Source organism: Eptatretus burgeri, chromosome 14 (genome assembly GCF_056783735.1).
Source record: "Eptatretus burgeri isolate ZD-2024b chromosome 14, Ebu_testis_v1, whole genome shotgun sequence".
In the NCBI taxonomy this organism is placed as follows: domain Eukaryota; kingdom Metazoa; phylum Chordata; class Myxini; order Myxiniformes; family Myxinidae; genus Eptatretus; species Eptatretus burgeri.
The window spans coordinates 52,214,621-52,233,096 of record NC_140974.1 but is presented as its reverse complement, the minus strand read 5'-3'; the positions used below and the strand labels follow the sequence as shown (position 1 = coordinate 52,233,096).

The 18,476-nt window shown below is 43.9% G+C and overlaps 1 protein-coding gene across 3 annotated transcripts in view; it reads left to right on the top strand.

Moving 5' to 3' along the window:
• The first annotated feature begins 5,588 nt into the window (after positions 1 to 5,588).
• Positions 5,589 to 18,476, top strand: part of LOC147013201 (globoside alpha-1,3-N-acetylgalactosaminyltransferase 1-like) — a 52,470-nt gene continuing 39,582 nt past the window's right edge. For 2 of the 3 annotated variants that reach the window (XM_085855807.1, XM_085855805.1), the window contains exons 1-2: positions 12,284 to 12,407; positions 12,550 to 12,655. In XM_085855807.1, the coding sequence (XP_085711933.1) occupies positions 12,585 to 12,655 (71 nt within the window). In that variant the 5' untranslated portion in view covers positions 12,284 to 12,407; positions 12,550 to 12,584. Of the gene's footprint in view, positions 5,667 to 12,283; positions 12,408 to 12,549; positions 12,656 to 18,476 lie in introns of those variants that run through there. The other variant, XM_085855806.1, reaches the window with a different exon arrangement.

Below are 18,476 nucleotides of genomic sequence, written 5' to 3'. Positions count from 1 at the left end.
ATAATCCGAGTGCGAAATGCCATATAGCCTATATAACGTTATATTGTTCCTGGAATGTTCCAGAGGAAGTTTTGCACCAAAGGTCAAATCCTTGACCTTTGACATTTAAAGTTCACAAAGGTCAAATTTTCAAAGTTGTGGGAATCGAACCGGGTTTTCGACCTTCTTCGACGAACTAACTCCATTAAGCTATAGCACGTATCCTGTTTCCTTATTTTAATGTCCACAACATTGTTTTGTGACCGTTAAAGGTTATGCAAAGGTCAAATTTTTAAAGTTGTTGAATGAAACCGGGTTTTCGACATTTTGCAGCTAATAACCTGTCACTCGGACCACATCATGTTGATCATTTTTATAACTTGGTCAAACATTATCACATTGTCTCATCCTTGACTTCTGAAACAATCTACATAGTCAAATACCGCTCAGGAAACATTGTCGTCTTCAGACTTGTTTTTTTTAATTTCGCGAAATAAATGTGTGCACCCTGTTCAGAGCAGCTCTGTTTAGAATACAGGCTTCCCCCATTAAAACCATCTGATACAATATCAATATCCTCTCATATGTTAGATCGATTTATTGTCATTTATTGGCTGCTCTTAGAGCACCCTTATTCTGGACATTTCCCTCTGTCTGTCTGTCCGCGAAACTTTGGTCAAACCTGGGGCTAAACCACTCAACCGTTTCCAATGAAATTTGGTCGGCAGGACCAATATTTCTGGGAATCGTGTGCTTTCGAATATGGGACCGCGGGCCCTAGCAAAGGCATAGCAACGGCCCTTTAAATTGGTCCAAAAAAATCGGAAAAAAAAATAAAAAAAAAATCGAAAAATCTAAGCTTAGAGTTCTGTGTGCAATCGGTTTAGCTTCCTTCACGCCAATTTGCAGCCCTAACAAAAAGTATTTGTAGGAGGAGATAGGTTTTGGGCAAGTACATGTCGAACATTTCAGAAAAGGTTAATTGCGAATATCTCTAAGAGAAAGAGTCCGATTTTGATGAAACTTGGGTGAAATGTGTACAATGTGGCTTGCATGTACACAAAAATGAATGGTTGCTATGTACACCTCCGTTGCTTAGCAACAGCTAAAATACTTTATCGTACACTTGTTGTGCACTGTACAAAAAGACCAATACCTCCGAAACTGGACCTCCGAGGGACCTGTTTTTTTGTGCCCAAGGAGAATGTCTTACAGTATCATATAAAAAAATAAAATCTTTAGCGAATAGATAGATGGAATTACCAGGGCTGCCATTTGTTAGAGTCTCTTTGGAAACATGCCTGAAATTTCACAAGGCGGGTTTCTGGGCGCAAACTAAGAGGGCTGTGATAATCATATTTATTGTGCTAAATTGATTGATCGCATGTACATGAATATCGGCTATTCGCGTCGGCCAGCTTTCCATCTAGAGCGAGCAGCCATGTCGCCTACCGGCTTGTTTGTTTATTTATTCCTTTCAAGATTTAACTATCATATTTGGGTTCAATTCTATATTTAACCATAACCAAACAAACTCAATGTCAGACTTGCAATTGGCACGACGCATTAACTTGGAGGGCGTGTGCACTCACATTTCGCTCTACACAATAAACTGCAAACCGGATATTTCGCATACCAGGCCAGATAACAAATTGTGTAACATGTATTGGAAGGACATGAAGCTGGAAGACACGTCAATTGGCAATGGTTGATGTTGGACGTTAAAGATCCAACGATGTTTTTTTTTTTTTGTACACCTTGTCGAGGCTCATATGAGAGCGATCACACAACGCACAACAAGGGGGGCATGAGACAAGAGGGGCGGGAGTGGGAAGGACAAATCAGTGGGGAACAGAGACATTAAGACATCTGTGGAAGGGAGAGAGATGGGGCGGGGAACTCCTCTCTGGCTGGCAGGCTCGCTGTTCGTTGGCTCGCTGTTTGCTGCCCTCTGCTCACTCTCACTCTTGCTCTTTTTGCTTCTCTTTGGCTTCATGATATTCAAAAATATGTTGATCGTTTCCGTTTCTTTGTTTGTCGCTCACCGATAATCACCGACAGATCACAATTTTAAACCAATCTTCACAAAACGGTGTACAAGATTGACACTACAGGGGCTTTCAGGAATGAAAGCAGGGAATTTGAAGGAGGTGGGTTTGGGGTGGATTTACGGGAGTAGAAAAGATCGAGGCTTCCAATTTCCAAAATAGAATATCTCTATTTTATCGTAACTCTATCTTTGATTCTATGCTTCAATTAGTCCATGAGAGTACATCATGTTTCCAAGGCAAGACATTTTTAGTAGGCAGAATATAAATGGCGGCGAAGACCCCTGTAAGGTGAAGTTGGGCTGACCAAGGATATGATAGAAGGTCGTAAATTATCTTCTAAAGTGCCTTAGCGACAAAAATGACAAGGATTGTTACACGGTGGACAAAAGCGCCATTTTTCAGAGCTGCACATGGGAATTGTGGTTAAAAAACAAGGTCATGCGCCAAAGAAACGGACAATGGGAAGGGTCATTTATGACATCATAATGACGTCATCATACCAGTTCAGTTTGATTACAAGCAATGATTGACAACATATTCCTTCACCTGGAAAACATACCTGTAACAACTTAAAACTTAACCATAGCATTCTGTGATCATATTTTCCTAATTTGTATTATTATGTAATTTAACATAACTGGTACGGGCCCGTAGGTGCGTAAACGACGACTGGATTGGGACATTATTTCTATTAGATTGGACCAACCGTATCATAAATGGCCATAACTTGGGAAACATACTCAGGTCCCCAGCGTCAATTGTGACGTCATATCAAACGAAGAAGAATTGTGTTGTCCTGTCATTGGTCGACAGATAAATGGCCATAACTTGGGAACCGCTCGTCCGATTAATATCAAACATCGAAAAGGCACATCCGCGGGGCCCCGGCAATACTCCTGGCAGGTTTCAGTCAGATCGGACCGTCGATCGTGCAATAAATAAATAAATAAATAAATAAACATTGATTGTGACGTCATAGCACCGTGTCTTGTCATTGGCCGACAGATAAATGGCTGTAACTTGGGAACCGCTTGTCCGATCGATATCAAACCTCGAAAAGGCACATCTGCGGGGCCCCAGCAATATTCCTGGCAAGTTTCAATCTGATTGGACTGGTGGTCGTCGAGAAACGGCGGTCGCAGACAGACAGACAGACAGACAGACACACACACACGCACACACACACAGCTGGAATTATAGATAGATGACATCATAAAAGACTCTTCCAGCAAGCCGATTTTTTTGGAGCATGACCTTTTCTAAATAAGTAAGTCGATGCGGTTCTTTGATGAAACAAGGACAAATGTGTCCAAGAGCCGCGTCATGAAGGTTTTGTCTGAACAAGAACAAGAAAAAGAACAACAACAACGCGGAGCTCTCTTCGAGCCAGGGTTCGCAATGCGACGCGGCTAAAAAAACAAAAATACAAGAATAACAACAACTTCCGCTATTTCGTCACATGCCTTGATGGAGCCAATAGCGAGACCCATCATGGAGGCTCCTCGTTCATGACGAGAAAATAGTGTATTTACGAAATTACAACACATTAAATGGAATAATCTTTAAATATAATATTTAAATAAAAATTTAAATAAAAATTACATAATCGTGAACTTTTCAAAACTTAAAAGCAAATGTCCGAATATATTGTTGCGAATTCGCGCCCGCCGGCGTGCGATCGACCGCGTGGAGCCAAAAGCGGCCGCCTCGCCCACCGGAATGGACAATTCAGTCGTGACCCTCTGGGAACTACCGCCCGGAGCCAGTCACGGGTGGGGGTTTAACCCCACCACCACCGAGTCCGCAGTCTACCCGCGCGAAATAGGGTGAATCGCCGAATGTCGATATACCTAAGTACCCGCGCGGGTAATCTCCGAGGGACGGTACCACGCCACAGGCCGAATTTGGACACGAACCGCTTAAGTGGTTCGTTCCATATTACAGGGATAACCGAGCGGAGTTATCGTCGGCCTTGACGGTTCCGATTAATTACCGGGCGTTTTAAACCCACTATCAATCCCTTACGTGATGCAACATGGAGATTTCAATAAGGGGAGAAAAGACGCAACGAAACGGGGAACAGTTCACACAACGCACATTTAATGCACGTAAACGAAAAGCACGTATTTACAGTTGCAGCAACAATCAATCATTCACGTATACAGTCAAGCAAGGAACAAAAGCAAGAATGGACGCAGAATTACAACCGAATATTATTATTTACACAAGCACACTTATACAGCTCTAAACTTGATGGACTGGTGCCACACACACACATTTACACAAAACCCCAAAGAAAAGACAGTCTGGACTTCCCTGCGCGCCATCGAGTCCCCCTCCCGCGACCTCAGCGTGGTCGTGCCTGGTGCCAATCTCCCTCGCAGCCGGCGAACCCTCTCCTCCTCCTCGTCCGGACGCGTAGGCTCGCGCCCCACAGCCGGCTCTGCCGCGTCTCACGTCTGCTCCTCCCGCGTGGCAGGCCGCTCGCTAAGCCGCGAGCGCAGGACCAAGATGACAGGAGAATCAGCAATGTTGAGTGAAGAGAGAGAAGAGGAAGAGAAAGTAGAAGGACGCGCCCCGCCCGTATCCGTCTTTTATGGAGTGCGGGGCTCCGCCCGTCACTTAGCATCGCGGGGATCCGCCCGTCGCTCCGCCCCGTTCTCGGCTCCACCTCGCTTCGAGGTGTTTCGAGAAGCCTCTCGAAATGGGGCGTGCCCTCACTCCGACCGCCTCACGCCGCACATCTACCAATCGGGAGCGAGCCGCCGCACCCTCCCCTTCACACCGAGCGTGGTGGGGGGGGGGGGATTCAGGCGGAAGCATCAGGCGGGGAAAACCCCACAGGCTCCACAAGTGCTTTTGCTCTTGCACGCGCCTGCACGGTGCTCGTTGAATGGTGAGTGGCGAAGATGTGGTGGCGTAGTTGTGGAAGGTGGCGTCGTGTAGTGAATGGCGTGATCGTGAGATGTTGGTTGTGGCGATGTTCGTTGTTGTTTTTGCACCAAATTAATTATAGTCAAAGAAGAACGGCTAACTGAAGCGTCGCAGCCCGGATGAATCACACATATTCCCTCTATACAACGGGTTTGGGCGAACTACAAATGTACTTACCGATATATCTCACCTGAGGACTCTTTATAGTGTAATGCGAATTTCCACAACCGTAACAATATTTAAAAGTTCATGATAGACGCTCTCAAAAGGCACCCTCAATGCGAGGATGTGTACAGGTGTTTAGTATTTAAGGAGATCAGGATCCTGTATATAAAAGAGCCGCGTCCGAAAGGTTTTGTCAGAAGAAGAAGAAGAAGAAGAAGAAGAAGAAGAAGAAGAAGAAGAAGAAGAAGAAGAAGAAGAAGAAGAAGAACACAGAGCTCTCTTCGAGACGCGGCTAAAATGTTGCTCTTGTCCACCATGTAACGATTTTTTCACTGAGGTACCTCACTATTGTGGCCATCAAGCTATTTGGTCCCCAAAATGTAAATGTAGTTTCTTTTTTTTTAGCAGTGCTCATCTGTGTGTCTGTATGCTTCACACAGGAGTGTAAATGTTTCATCGGCTTGAACTCTGTCCTCCTGAACCAAATTGTACGGACAAAACCTACTGAAGTGCAACGTAATGACTGGGAGATCGCAGGTAAGGGAGGGCAGAACACAGTCATTACCCCTGCCAGAGGGGAGGGTATTGCATTTGGGTCCGTTTGTCTGTCGTCTGTATGTTTGTTACTTGTTTAAAAAAAAAAATTGGCAAATATGTTGATCGTTTCCGTTTCTTTGTTTGTCGCTCACTGATAATCACCGACAGATCACAATTTTAAACCGATCTTCACAAAACGTCACTAAATGGTGGGGTGGGTGGTCCGACATAATCCTTTTTATTTTTAAGATCAAAAGGTTAAAAGGTCATCGTAGGCCAAAGGGTCAACAACTTTTTCAAATTTCTAAAATCCTCAATTTTCATTTGATTGACTTCAAATTTGAAGAGGATTTGCACATCAGGTCAATGAATTCAACCACCATTACTATGTTTGAGGTCAACATCAGCCAAAAGGTCAACATAGGCCAGATTTCTAAAATCCTCAATTTTCATTCGATTGACTTGAAATTTGAAGAGGATTTACATGTCAGGCCATTGAATTCAACTACCAATTATTTTTTTAGATCAATATCAACCAAAAGGTCAACATAGGCCAAATTTCTAAAACTGTCAATTTTCATTCCAATGACTCGAAATTAGAAGAGCATTTAAACATTATGTCACTGAGTTCAACCACCCACTATTTTTGAGGTCAACATAGGCCAAAAGTTTGGTCAACATAGGCCAGATTTCTAAAATCCTCAATTTAAATCCAATTAACTTGAAATTTGAAGAGCATTTGCATATAAGGCCACTGAATTCAACAACCTTTTATTCTTGAGGTCAAGATAGACCAAAAGGTCAACATGGGCCGAATTTCTAAAATTGTCAATTTCCATCTGATTGACTTGAAATTTGAAGAGGATTTCCACATCAGTGCAGTGAATTCAACGACCAACTATTTTTGAGGTCAACATAGGCCAAAAATTCAAAAATTGTCAATTTTCATCCAATTGATTTGAAATTTGAACAGGATTTTTAGATACGCTCAATGAATACAACCATCAATTATTTTTGAAGTCAGAATATGCCAAAAGGTCAACATAGGCCAAAGGTCAACGACTTGGGTGCAATTTCTAAAATCCTCAATTTTCATCTGATTGACTTGAAATTTGAACAGGATTGGCATATCAGGTCAATGCATTCAACCACCAATAATTTGTAAGGTCAAAAGGTCAACACAGGCCGAATTTCTAAAATTGAGAGATAGGGCCAAAAACTATATATATATATATATATATATATATATATATATATATATATATATATATATATATATATATATATATATATATATATATCTATATATATATATATATATATATATATATATATATATATATATATATATCTATATATATATCTATATATATATATATATATACAGTATCTCACAAAAGTGAGTACACCCCTCACAAATAGGTAAATAATTCAGTGTAACTTTTTAAGCAGCTGTGCTCGAAGCAACACCTTAGAGTTGATGACAGTAGACATTCTGCAATATGTATGCAGGCACAAAACTGCCATTCCATAAAAACAATGTGGCGTATTTCGAATACTTCTGAAAGAGGAGGCAACAAAAGTGAGTACACCCCTGCTGCACAAGAAGCAAGTCAAGCATGGCAAAACAGCTTCCATTTTCATCATTTTCTGCATATTTAAGTCAAAGAGTGTTAAAGGTACAAATATGCACCAAACAATACACACAATGTCCATAGAGCTGCAACCTCCATGGTATGCTAAAAGTGAAGAAGTATACTCAATGCAGTAATTGTCTATCTGCTTGCTGAAGAAATAATTGCATAGGAAATACTGTACCAATCGCCATTAAGAAAGCAGCATGGCTCCTCATGGTAAAGAGCTCTCGAAAGATGTCAAAGATCGAATCGTTGCCCTACATAAAGATGGCCAAGGATACAAGAAGATCAGTGCTTCTTTGAAAGTAAGCCCCAACACCATGGCCAAGGTCATCCAGAGGTTCTCCAAGAAGCGTACAACAATGAGTTGCACTCACCAGGGCAAACCAGCAAAGATGACTGCACATACTGTTCGCCAAGTTCAGAATCTAGTCCTCCAAGACAGACGACAAGGTGCCACCAAGATTGCTGAAGAGATGTCTACAGCTTCTGGCCAGTCTGTTAGTGCGCAAACCTGAAGCAGAGCCGCAAGAAAGTTCGCAAACAGTTTGCTGAAGCACATCAATCCAAGCCCCTGGACGACTGGCAACATGTCCTCTGGTCTGATGAAACGAAGATCAATTTGTTTGGATCTGATGGAGTGCAGCATGTCTGGCGGCGACCTGGGGAACAGTACCAAGACAAGTGCGTTATCCCTACTGTCAAGCATGGTGGTGGCAGTGTCATGGTTTGGGGATGCATGAGTGCTGCCAGTACTGGAGAGCTCAAGTTCATCGAGGGAAACATGGATTCAACGATGTACTGTGACATCCTGAAGGAGAAGATGTTACCCTCCCTGTGAAAACTTGGTAAAGGAGCTGTATTTCAGCACGAAAACGATCGGAAGCATCGTTCTAAGCAGACAACTGCCTTTCTGAAGAAGTCGAAGGTCAATGTGTTGGAGTGGCCAAGCATGTCACCTGATCTAAACCCAATAGAACACCTGTGGGGCATCCTGAAATGTGAGGTTGAGGGACGAAAGGTGTCCAACATCACGCAACGTCGAGAAGTCATTGCAGAGGAGTGGAATAGGATCCCAGCAAAGACAAGTGGAACACTGGTCAACTCCATACCGAGTGGAATAGCTGCTGTGCTCAAAAACAATGGTGGACATACAAAATACGGAAAACAATAACGCTTCAATGTAACAAAGTACATTGGGTGTACTCACTTTTGTTGCCCCTCCCCCCCCCCCCCTTTTCACAGATATGCCCAATATGCCACATTGTTTCCACGGAATAAATGTTTTGGGCCTGTACATGTATGACAGAATGTCTACTCTATCATTTCTTTGAGTCTTGTGTTCATAATACATCAAAGTAAAAAGTTACAACAAAATATGTACATTTTTGTAAAGGGTGGACTCACTTTTGTGAGATACTGTACACACATATATTGTTACTGGCCGGGTGTCGGCCACCAACCGACTGCTCTGAACGGAGCCGCAAGTCGAGTCGGCCCGACCGATCGGCCCGGAATATAGATCGCTGCCCGGATAACTCCGAGCGACGGGTCCTTGTACAAGAACCGAAATACGCCAATCGGCAGATCACGTGGGGTAGGGTCGATTGCCAATCTTCAATGTACCTAAATACCCACGTGATCCAACTACCGGGGTATTCCAACCTCGACGGAACAAACCGCCGAGGCGAGCTTGTCCGTGCGCGATTCTGAGCGGCGCAATCGCCGAGAACCGTTGGTCCAAATGTCCCCCTAGTACGGCAAACCAACGGCTTTCTAACTCCCAACACACGAAATGCTCAGTCAATGAGGGAATGGATGCAACGAGCAGGTGTACATTCACACAAGGACATTTATTATAATGAAACATGTATGCAATTAAATAAGCCAAAACACGTATGCAATTATACAAGCAACAAAAGCAGGACAAAAGAACTACAACCGTCTACTTATTATGTAGCCATTTACACTTAACAGCAGTTCCTACTTATTAGATGGGCATGCACACACACACACACACACACACACACACACACACACACACACACACACACAAACACACACACACACACACACACACACACACACGGTGGCTGAGGCTTTTAATCACGAGCTCCAGCTCGGAGGACAGGTGAGCTGGAACTCAGAGCTTGACTCGAACCTTTCCACCTCGTGTGGCCTTCAACTTGGCCGGACCCGGGCTCCAGCAAGAGCGAGCTGGATCCAATCGCCGCAATCCTTCCCGAGCTCCCGCGAATCCTCCCGCGCTTCTCAACACGTGCCGCTGAGATGAGGCGCCGATCCTTCCTGTCGATGCGTCGCTTCCCCCAAGGAACCAACTCCAAGAAGAGACTGACGCGTCGCACCAGACCGGGAAACAAAATGGAGAATGACAAGCTCCACGAACCAAGAGAAAGAGGAAGAAGAGGAAGAAGCCTCCACTCGCAGCTCGAGCCGAACAACCGGCTCAAGTTCCTTCCAAAACGAGCAGCAGCCGAAGCTCACTGAGCCAGCCGAAGCAAAAAGCTTCCGAAGGCCTCAAGCCAAGCAGGACCCGATGCTGAACGACTGCTCTCTCCGAAGCAAAAAGCTTACGCCTCCCACGGGACTCAGTACACGAACTCTGCACACGGGACTCAGAACGGGACTCTTCACGAACTCCGCCACGGGACTCCCACAAACTCAGCCCACGAACTCTTTTTTTTTTTGAACAAAGAAAATATGTCCTCTTTATCCTTTGCATCCCCTCCCCCGCACCCGGCGTAACTCATGCCCTCGTGATCCACCCCCCGCCCCGCTCAACCACGGGTGGGAGGGAGTTGTTGACATCACGGGATGGCAGGGTTCTTCTTCCTCTTTGCAGAAGAGGGGGAGGGACGTCTCCATTGTTTCGTTCCCTAACTATTAAATTGATCCGCAGCGCATCTAATCGATTTCAAAACATTTAAACAATGGAAGGTGAGCTATCAAGGGAACATGCACTTATCGACATAGCTGATGAAGGGAACCTGTATGTTGTGTGCAATTGAATTCCAAATTCGTAATAATATATATGTGTGTGTGTGTATGTATGTATATATATATATATATATATATATATATATATATATATATATATATATATATATATATATGCATATATATATATATATATATATATATATATATATATATATATCAAAAAGTTGTGGGCGAGTTATGACAAAACTAGGTTGTATTTGCGAGTATATTAATAGATATCAGTGTGTGCCTGTCCATCTCCTCCTTAACTCCAAAACTATGAAACCAAGTGGCTCCAAACTTTGCATGCATATGAAGGGAACTCCAAGGTAGTGCAAGAATGAAAATTGAGTGTTTGGGTTAATTTAAACACCTCTTGAAAATAATTAACAGCCTTATTTATTATCTTTTATCAATGTGCATCCTCAGTCACCTAGCTGCCCCTCGCTGGGGTCTTAATTCGCCATTGTTTACGGCCTGCCCAACAATGCCTTGATTTGGAACAGGCTGCAATGATTTCTCAATGATTTTTTTTTTCACTTTCCTCACTCATATCATCGAATGCTTGATCATCATACCTATGAATCACTGGATACATTGCAATACTTATAAACTCCTGGAAACGGCAGTATTTGTGGCTTTATGTAATTTCAGCACATTCCACAACCTCCAGAATCTCTTATTCTCAAACGAATTTCAAAATTTAAACTTCTTTATTGACTTCCACAGTAGTTATGACTGTTTTAAAAAAGTGTTCATTTGTCCAATTCGGACATCGCTTGACATTCTGGGCATCTCTGGGGGCATGTTGTTCATATAACCTATCGCAATCATGAATTGCTTGCCAAGCCAGCTGTTCATGATCCACCGTTTTGTTGGAGTGCTTGTTTGAGTGCTTCAGATACTTTATCAGTGGTCTACAATATTCACACTGTCACTGAATGTATCGATCGACTTGAACAAAGTTCAGGGCCCATTCATGTACGTTTGGATGTGCGGTGAATCAGGCAGTGGTTTGCTCGCTGAAAAAGTGCAACTTTATTTTACACCACGTTTCCCCTTTTTTGAATGATCTACTTTCTTTATATGACTAGTCACTTCGGCATAGAAAGATAGATACATCGAAAAAAAATTAAACATTTCGTTTTTAAAAGTTTCTTCAACCATTTTGTTGGAGTACTTGCTTTAGTGGTTTGCCACTCAGGTGAGTGCTCTTCAAGCTTTTATTGTGATACGGCAGCTTGCCCAGGTCGAAAAACCAGTTAAAACCAGTACACATTTTCAACTGGTCTCTATTGGTTCTAATTGGTCTTTAACTGGTCTCTATTGGTTTCAACTGGTACCAGTTAAATTCAGTCAGAATTCCAATTTCCCAGTTGAAAAAACCAGTAGCTCATATTTGTACCAGTTAAAGTCTTACTGGTTCCAGTTGATACCAGTTGCAATGTACTGGTCTCCCAGTTGATACCAGTTGCAATGTACTGGTCCCAGTTGATACCAGTTGCAATGTACTGGTCCCAGTTGATACCAGTTGCAATGTACTGGTCTCCCAGTTGATACCAGTTACAATGTACTGGTCCCAGTTGATACCAGTTAGTTAAATAGATGTATTTCAACTGGTAATATATCACTATTCCAATTTCCACATTAAAACCAGTAAGAAACCAACTGGCTTTACTGGTACCAGTTGGCTACTGGTTTTCAACTGGTACCAGTTGACCAGTAAACTACTGGTCTTTTCTGGTTTTTTGACCTGGGGATGATGATGATGATGATGATGATGATGATGATGATGATGATGATGATGATGATGATGATGATGATGCGGAGCAAATTTCCTTGGATACAGGTCGCCGACACCAAAATGGTCAGGATTGGGTTTCGGGTGTCCAATTCACATGTGTGTCACATGCATGTTCACGCAAATTGTCAGCACGTGAGCTTCAGTTTGACCACGCCTACCTCCATCGAGAGAGTTCGCTTCTCACTTACGGACACGCCCCCCTCCTGTGTGCATGACGTTTCCTTTATGTACTGTAAGTCTTATTTCGTGAGTGCTTCGGTTTCTCGTCTGGACCTGGCTCCTTGCTGTCTCCGTGTACAGGTGTGTGACGGTGTGTTGATTTACGATGCGTATTTCAATCAGGATGCGGTTTTGAAGTATTAAACATCATGAGGCATATTCCAAATCTTTTCCCCAAATTCGGGAAATACTGTGCGGTGCCTTCATGCGTTTTTCCTCGCAGGTATCCATTTGTGTATACCAGGTGTGTGAAGAGCGATGGAGAAGAAGTATTTATTGATCTTGCTTGTTATCACCTTGGTGCTCCTTCCAGTGCATTTCTTACAAAAGTACGTGGTTTTATTTTTTTTATTTTAGAACATCTTTATCTATAATTATCGGCTTTCTGTGAGACGACCGTTTTTGTGAGTGTATATTTTTTCTCAGAGATCACCAAATGGATCTTCATCAAACTTTTAGAGGTTCATCAGTGAGTGCCAGGAAGGGTTTTAGGCAAAATAAAATCAAATCAAATAATTGAAAATTAAAAACAAAAGGTTGGATTTAAAAAAAATTATTTATTTTAATTACTATATCGTGCCTTAGCCCTTTGTTGCTGTGTGAAAAGTGATATTAAATGATTCCCGACCTCATTTTTTCCTGGGTGTGGGGAAGTGTTTTAGGAACCCACAAAAAAAAATAGATGTTTTTCCTGGACCAATGAAAAATGTAGTCCATCTTGTTTACCCTGTGTTCCCTGCCCCATCCCTCTCCTTTCCACAGATCTCCACATGTCTCTGTTCCCCAATGTTTTGTCCTTCCCTTCCCTTTAAATCCCCTGCTCCCCTTGTTGTACGCTCTGTGTTTTAGCTCTCATATGAGCCTCGCCATTGTATAAAAGTAAAATAAAATATTTTTACCTCCGCCACCGAAGGTGAAGGAGGTTATGTTTTCACCCCTTTCTGTTTGTTTGTGTACAGGATATCTCAAAAAGTGGTGGCTGGATCCGGATGAAATTTTGTGGACAGGTTGGATGTGTGACAAGGTGGAACCAATTAAATTTTGGTGAAGATCTGGATTCCAGAATTCTTTCAAAGTGATTCTTCACCATTGAGAGATAGTGCCAAAAACTATATATAGCACGATATCTCAAAAAGTTACAGACGGATTTGGATGAAATTTGGTGGACATGTTAGGTGTGTGACCATGACAAATTGATTCGATTTTTGGTGAAGATCCAAATCTGGATCCGACTGCGAGAATTTTTTTAAGCAATTCTTCACCATTGTGTGGCGCTGCCGGTACCTGTGCGGGAGGACGAAAGTCCGAGTCTTCAGGTCCTTGATACTTCCAGTCTTGCTCTATGGGTGCGAGACTTGGACTTTGACCAAGGATCTGAGATGGAGACTTAATTCCTTTGGTACCAGGTCTCTTCGGAGAATCCTTGGCTATCGCTGGTCGGATTTTGTGTCCAACGAGCGGTTGCTGAGAGAGACTCGGATGAGATTTGTTACCTGCATAGTCCGTGAGCATCAGCTGCGGCTGTATGGACATGTGGCTCGTTTTCCTGACGCTGATCCTGCTCACCAGATTCTCTCAGCGAGGGAGTCTCATGAGCGGAGGAGGCCAGTGGGTCGACCACGTGCCTCATGGTTGCAGCAGGTTGACCATCATCTCAAGGAGATGGGGATGGGCCTGGAATCTGCCTGGGGGATGGCCAGACGGAGGCCCCTGGAGTACCGGTGGAAAGTGGACGCAGCGACGCGCTGTTCTGGCACATGCTCCCATACCTGACCTGACCTTCACCATTAAGAGATCATGCTCAAAAACGATATATAGCATGATATTTCAAAAATGCATTGAGCCGGTTATGTTATCGTGGATCAGGCATTACGGAGCGAAGGTATATATATATATACATAATATATATATATATATATATATATATATATATATATATATATACATATATATATATAAAGTATATATGTACATATATATATATATATTATGTATATATGTATATATATATATGTATCTGTATATATATATATATATATATATATATATATATATATATATATATATATATATATATATATATATATATATATATATATACATATACATAAACCAAGTCGAAAACACCAGGGGGTTGACTCAGCCTGCCATCCTTCCGAGGTCGGCGAAATGAGTACCAGTTGTACTGGGCCCGGTGTATGCCCCGGTTAGAATAGCTGTACCATATCCCTGTGTGTCGTAAGAGGCGACCAGGGTTGCGTCAGGAAGGGCATCTGGCGTAAAAACCTATGCCAAATCATTATGCGGACAACAACACGAATTTCCATACCGGATCGGTCGAGGCCCGGGTTACCAACGACCGCCACCGGTACCGGTGGTCAGCAGGGTACCAGTGGAAATTGTGCTACTGCTGGGCGAAGGAGGAGAAGGAGACGGGGAAGGCGAGTCCGGAGGCAGTGGGAGAGGGGGAAGGGTAGAAGTGTGGAGGTGAGAGTTGGAACTCTGAATGTTGGGACGATGACTGGCAAAGGGCGAGAGTTGGCTGATATGATGGAGAGAAGAAAGGTGGACATACTGTGTGTACAAGAGACCAAGTGGATGGGGAGTAAGGCTAGGAGCATTGGAGGTGGTTTCAAACTGTTCTACCATGGTGTGGATGGGAGGAGAAATGGTGTCGGGGTAATCCTGAAGGAAGATTATGTCAAGAGGGTATTGGAGGTAATGAGAGTGTCTGACCGAGTGATGAGTGTGAAGTTGGAAATTGAAGGGGTGATGATGAATGTCATCAGTGCATATGCCCCACATATGGGGTGTGAGATGGAATATAAAGAAGATTTCTGGAGTGAGTTAGATGAAGTGGTGGAGAGTGTATCCAAGGATGAAAGAGTGGTGATTGGAGCAGATTTCAATGGACATGTTGGGGAAGGGAATAAAGAGGATGAGGAGGTGATGGGGAGGTACGGTCTCAACAAGAGAAATGTGGAAGGGCAAATGGTGGTAGAGTTTGCAAAAAGAATGGAAATGGCAGTGGTAAACACGTATTTCAAGAAGAAGGAGGAACACAGGGTGACATACTAGAGTGGAGGAAAGTGCACACAGGTGGATTACATCTTAAGTAGGAGATGCAACCTGAAAGAGATTAGTGACTGTAAGGTTGTGGCAGGGGAGAGTGTAGCTCGACAGCATCGATTGGTGGTCTGTAGGATGACTTTAGAGGTGAGGTTGAGGAAGAGAGTGAGGGCTGAACCAAGGACCAGATGGTGGAAGCTGAAGGAGGAAGACTGTTGCGTGAAATTTAGGGAGGAGGTGAGACAGGCGTTGGATGGTGGTAAAGATGGGTGGGATGATTGGGCAACGGCAGCAGAAGTTGTGAGGGAGATAGCTCGGAAGGTACTTGGTGTGACATCTGGACAGATGAAGGAAGATAAGGAGACTTGGTGGTGGAATGAGGAAGTACAGGAAAGTATAAGGAAGAAGGGGTTGGCGAAAAAGAAGTGGGATAGTCAGAGAGATGAAGAAAGTCGGCAGGATTACAAGGAGTGGTGGCGAAAGGCAAAAAGAGAGGTGGCAAAGGCCAAGGAAAAGGCATATGACGAGCTGTATTAGAAGTTGGATACAAAAGAAGGGGAAAAGGATTTATACTGATTGGCAAGACAGAGGGACCGAGCTGGGAAGGATGTGCTGCAGGTTAGGGTGATAAAGGACGCAAATGGGAATGTGCTGACGAGCGAAGAGAGTGTGTTGAGAAGGTGGATGGAGTACTTTGAGGAGCTGATGAATGAAGAAAATGAGAGAGAGAAGGTTGGAAGAGGTGGAGATAGTGAATCTGGAAGTGGGGTGGATCAGTAAGGATGAAGTGAGGATTGCTATGAATATGAGGAGTTGTGGTATTGTATGAGGAAGTCGCGAGTGGTGGAGAAGTATGTGAGGATCGTGCAGGATATGTATGAGGACAGTGTGACAGCGGTGAGGTGTATGGTAGGAATGACGGACCGGTTTAAGGTTGAAGTGGGATTGCACCAAGGATCGACTCTGAGCCCTTTCCTGTTTGCAATGGTGATGGACAGGTTGACGGACGAGATCAGACTGGAGTCTCCATGGACTATGATGTTTGCGGATGACATCATGATCTGTAGGGAGAGTAGGGAGCAGGCTGAGGAGAGCCTCGAGAGGTGGAGGTACGCACTGGAGAGAAGGGGAATGATAGTCAGTCGGAGTAAGACGGAGTACATGTGCGTAAATGAGAGGGAGGGTGGTGGTATGGTGCGGTTGCAAGGAGTTGAGGTGGGGAAGGTGGATTGGTTTAAATACTTGGGATCAATTGCCCAAAGTAACGGAGAGTGTGGGAGAGAAGTGAAAAAGAGAGTGCAGGCAGGATGGAGTGGGTGGAGAAGAGTTGCAGGAGTGATGTGTGATAGAAGGGTAGCTGCAAGAGTGAAGGGGAAAGTATATAAGACGGTAGTGAGACCAGCTACGCTGTATGGTTTGGAGGCGGTGGCACTAACAATAAGACAGGAAGCGGAGCTGGAGGTGACAGAGTTAAAGACGCTGCGATTCTCGTTGGGAGTGACGAGGATGGATAGGATAAGAAATGAGTATATTAGAGGGACAGCGCAGGTAGGACGGTTTGGAGACAAAGTGAAAGAGGCGAGATTGAGATGGTTTGGACATGTGCACAGGAGGGAAATGGAGTATATCGGGAGAAGGATGTTGAAGATGGAGCCGCCAGGCAGGAGGAGAAGAGGAAGGCCAAATAAGAGGTTCATGGATGCGGTGAGGGCGGACATGCGGGTGGTTGGAGTGTCAATGGAAGATGTGGAGGATAGAGCGAAATGGAGACGGTTTATCCGCTGTGGCGACCCCTAACGGGAGCAGCCGAAAGAGGAAGAAGATATATATATATATATATATATATATATATATATATATATATATATATATATATATATATATATATATATATATATATTTACTGGATTTATCCAAATAGAGTTTGACAGTTCAGAACATTGGAAATGAACGTATTTGCCAACTATATATTACATGGGCGTCGATCCCGGGGAGGGGGGGCGGGACAGGGGGGGACATGTCCCCCCCCACTTTTCGAGTCAGTCTGCATGCATCGCTACCGCTCTTACAGTGCATGGAAGGGTTTAACAGAGCCCTGCAAGTGCCAGCGCAGACTGTAGCGGGTATGCCAAAGTTGGGCGAGAGTGTGAAAGAGCAAATACAGCACCTTCGGAGCAATGAGGCCTGCCATGACACATTCGTCTACGTGGAGAAACAGATGGAAGAACACGGCATTGACCCTTTCGCTCCTCATAGGAAGAGGAGAGCTCCCCGTAGACTGGACACTGAGGCGCCACCCCACGAGTTTTCGATGGCTGAAGACGCGTGTAGAGCAGAATACTTTGCGGCGCTCAATTCAGCTCTGTCGAACATGACTACGTACTTCACCTCGACAGACTTGCAATGGTACGATGGCCTCGCAAAGATGTAACTCTCTGGAGAGTAGAACCCTGACACTGTTACCATTTATCCAGAATTGTCAAAGAGTTTGAAAGAAGAATTGCTCTTCTTCAAGGAGCAGTACACTGGTTCCTGTATTCAGGATAACCAAGCCATCTTCCAAAAGATGGTACCAGCGGTGCGCCAATTGTTACCGCAGGTTGAACGGTTGCTTCGATTGCTCATGGTCTCCCCCATCAAGCTCTTGCTCAGTTGAGCGCTCCTTCAGCGCACTCAGGTGTCTGAAAACCTGGCTGAGAAGTACGATGAGTCAACAAAGACTGAACCATCTCATCGTTTGCCACGTCCACAGTGATCGGTTGGTAGCACTGGATCCCCACGAGTTGGCAAATACGTTCGTTTCCAATGTTCTGAACCGTCACACTCTATTTGGATAAATACAGAACAGTATATGTACCTGTACGTGTACATGTATTAAAACTGCATTAATATACCGTATCTGGAACTGAAAAAACGTTGCAGTCCATTGTTCATGTCACCAAATCGATTCGTGGGGAGCATTTGTCATGGTGATCTATTGCCTGGGCACACATTGGGGGAAGGGTCCAGTTACCTGTCCCCCCCCCCACCCCCCACATTTTGGCTTGGATTGACGCCCTTGATATATTATATATGCATATA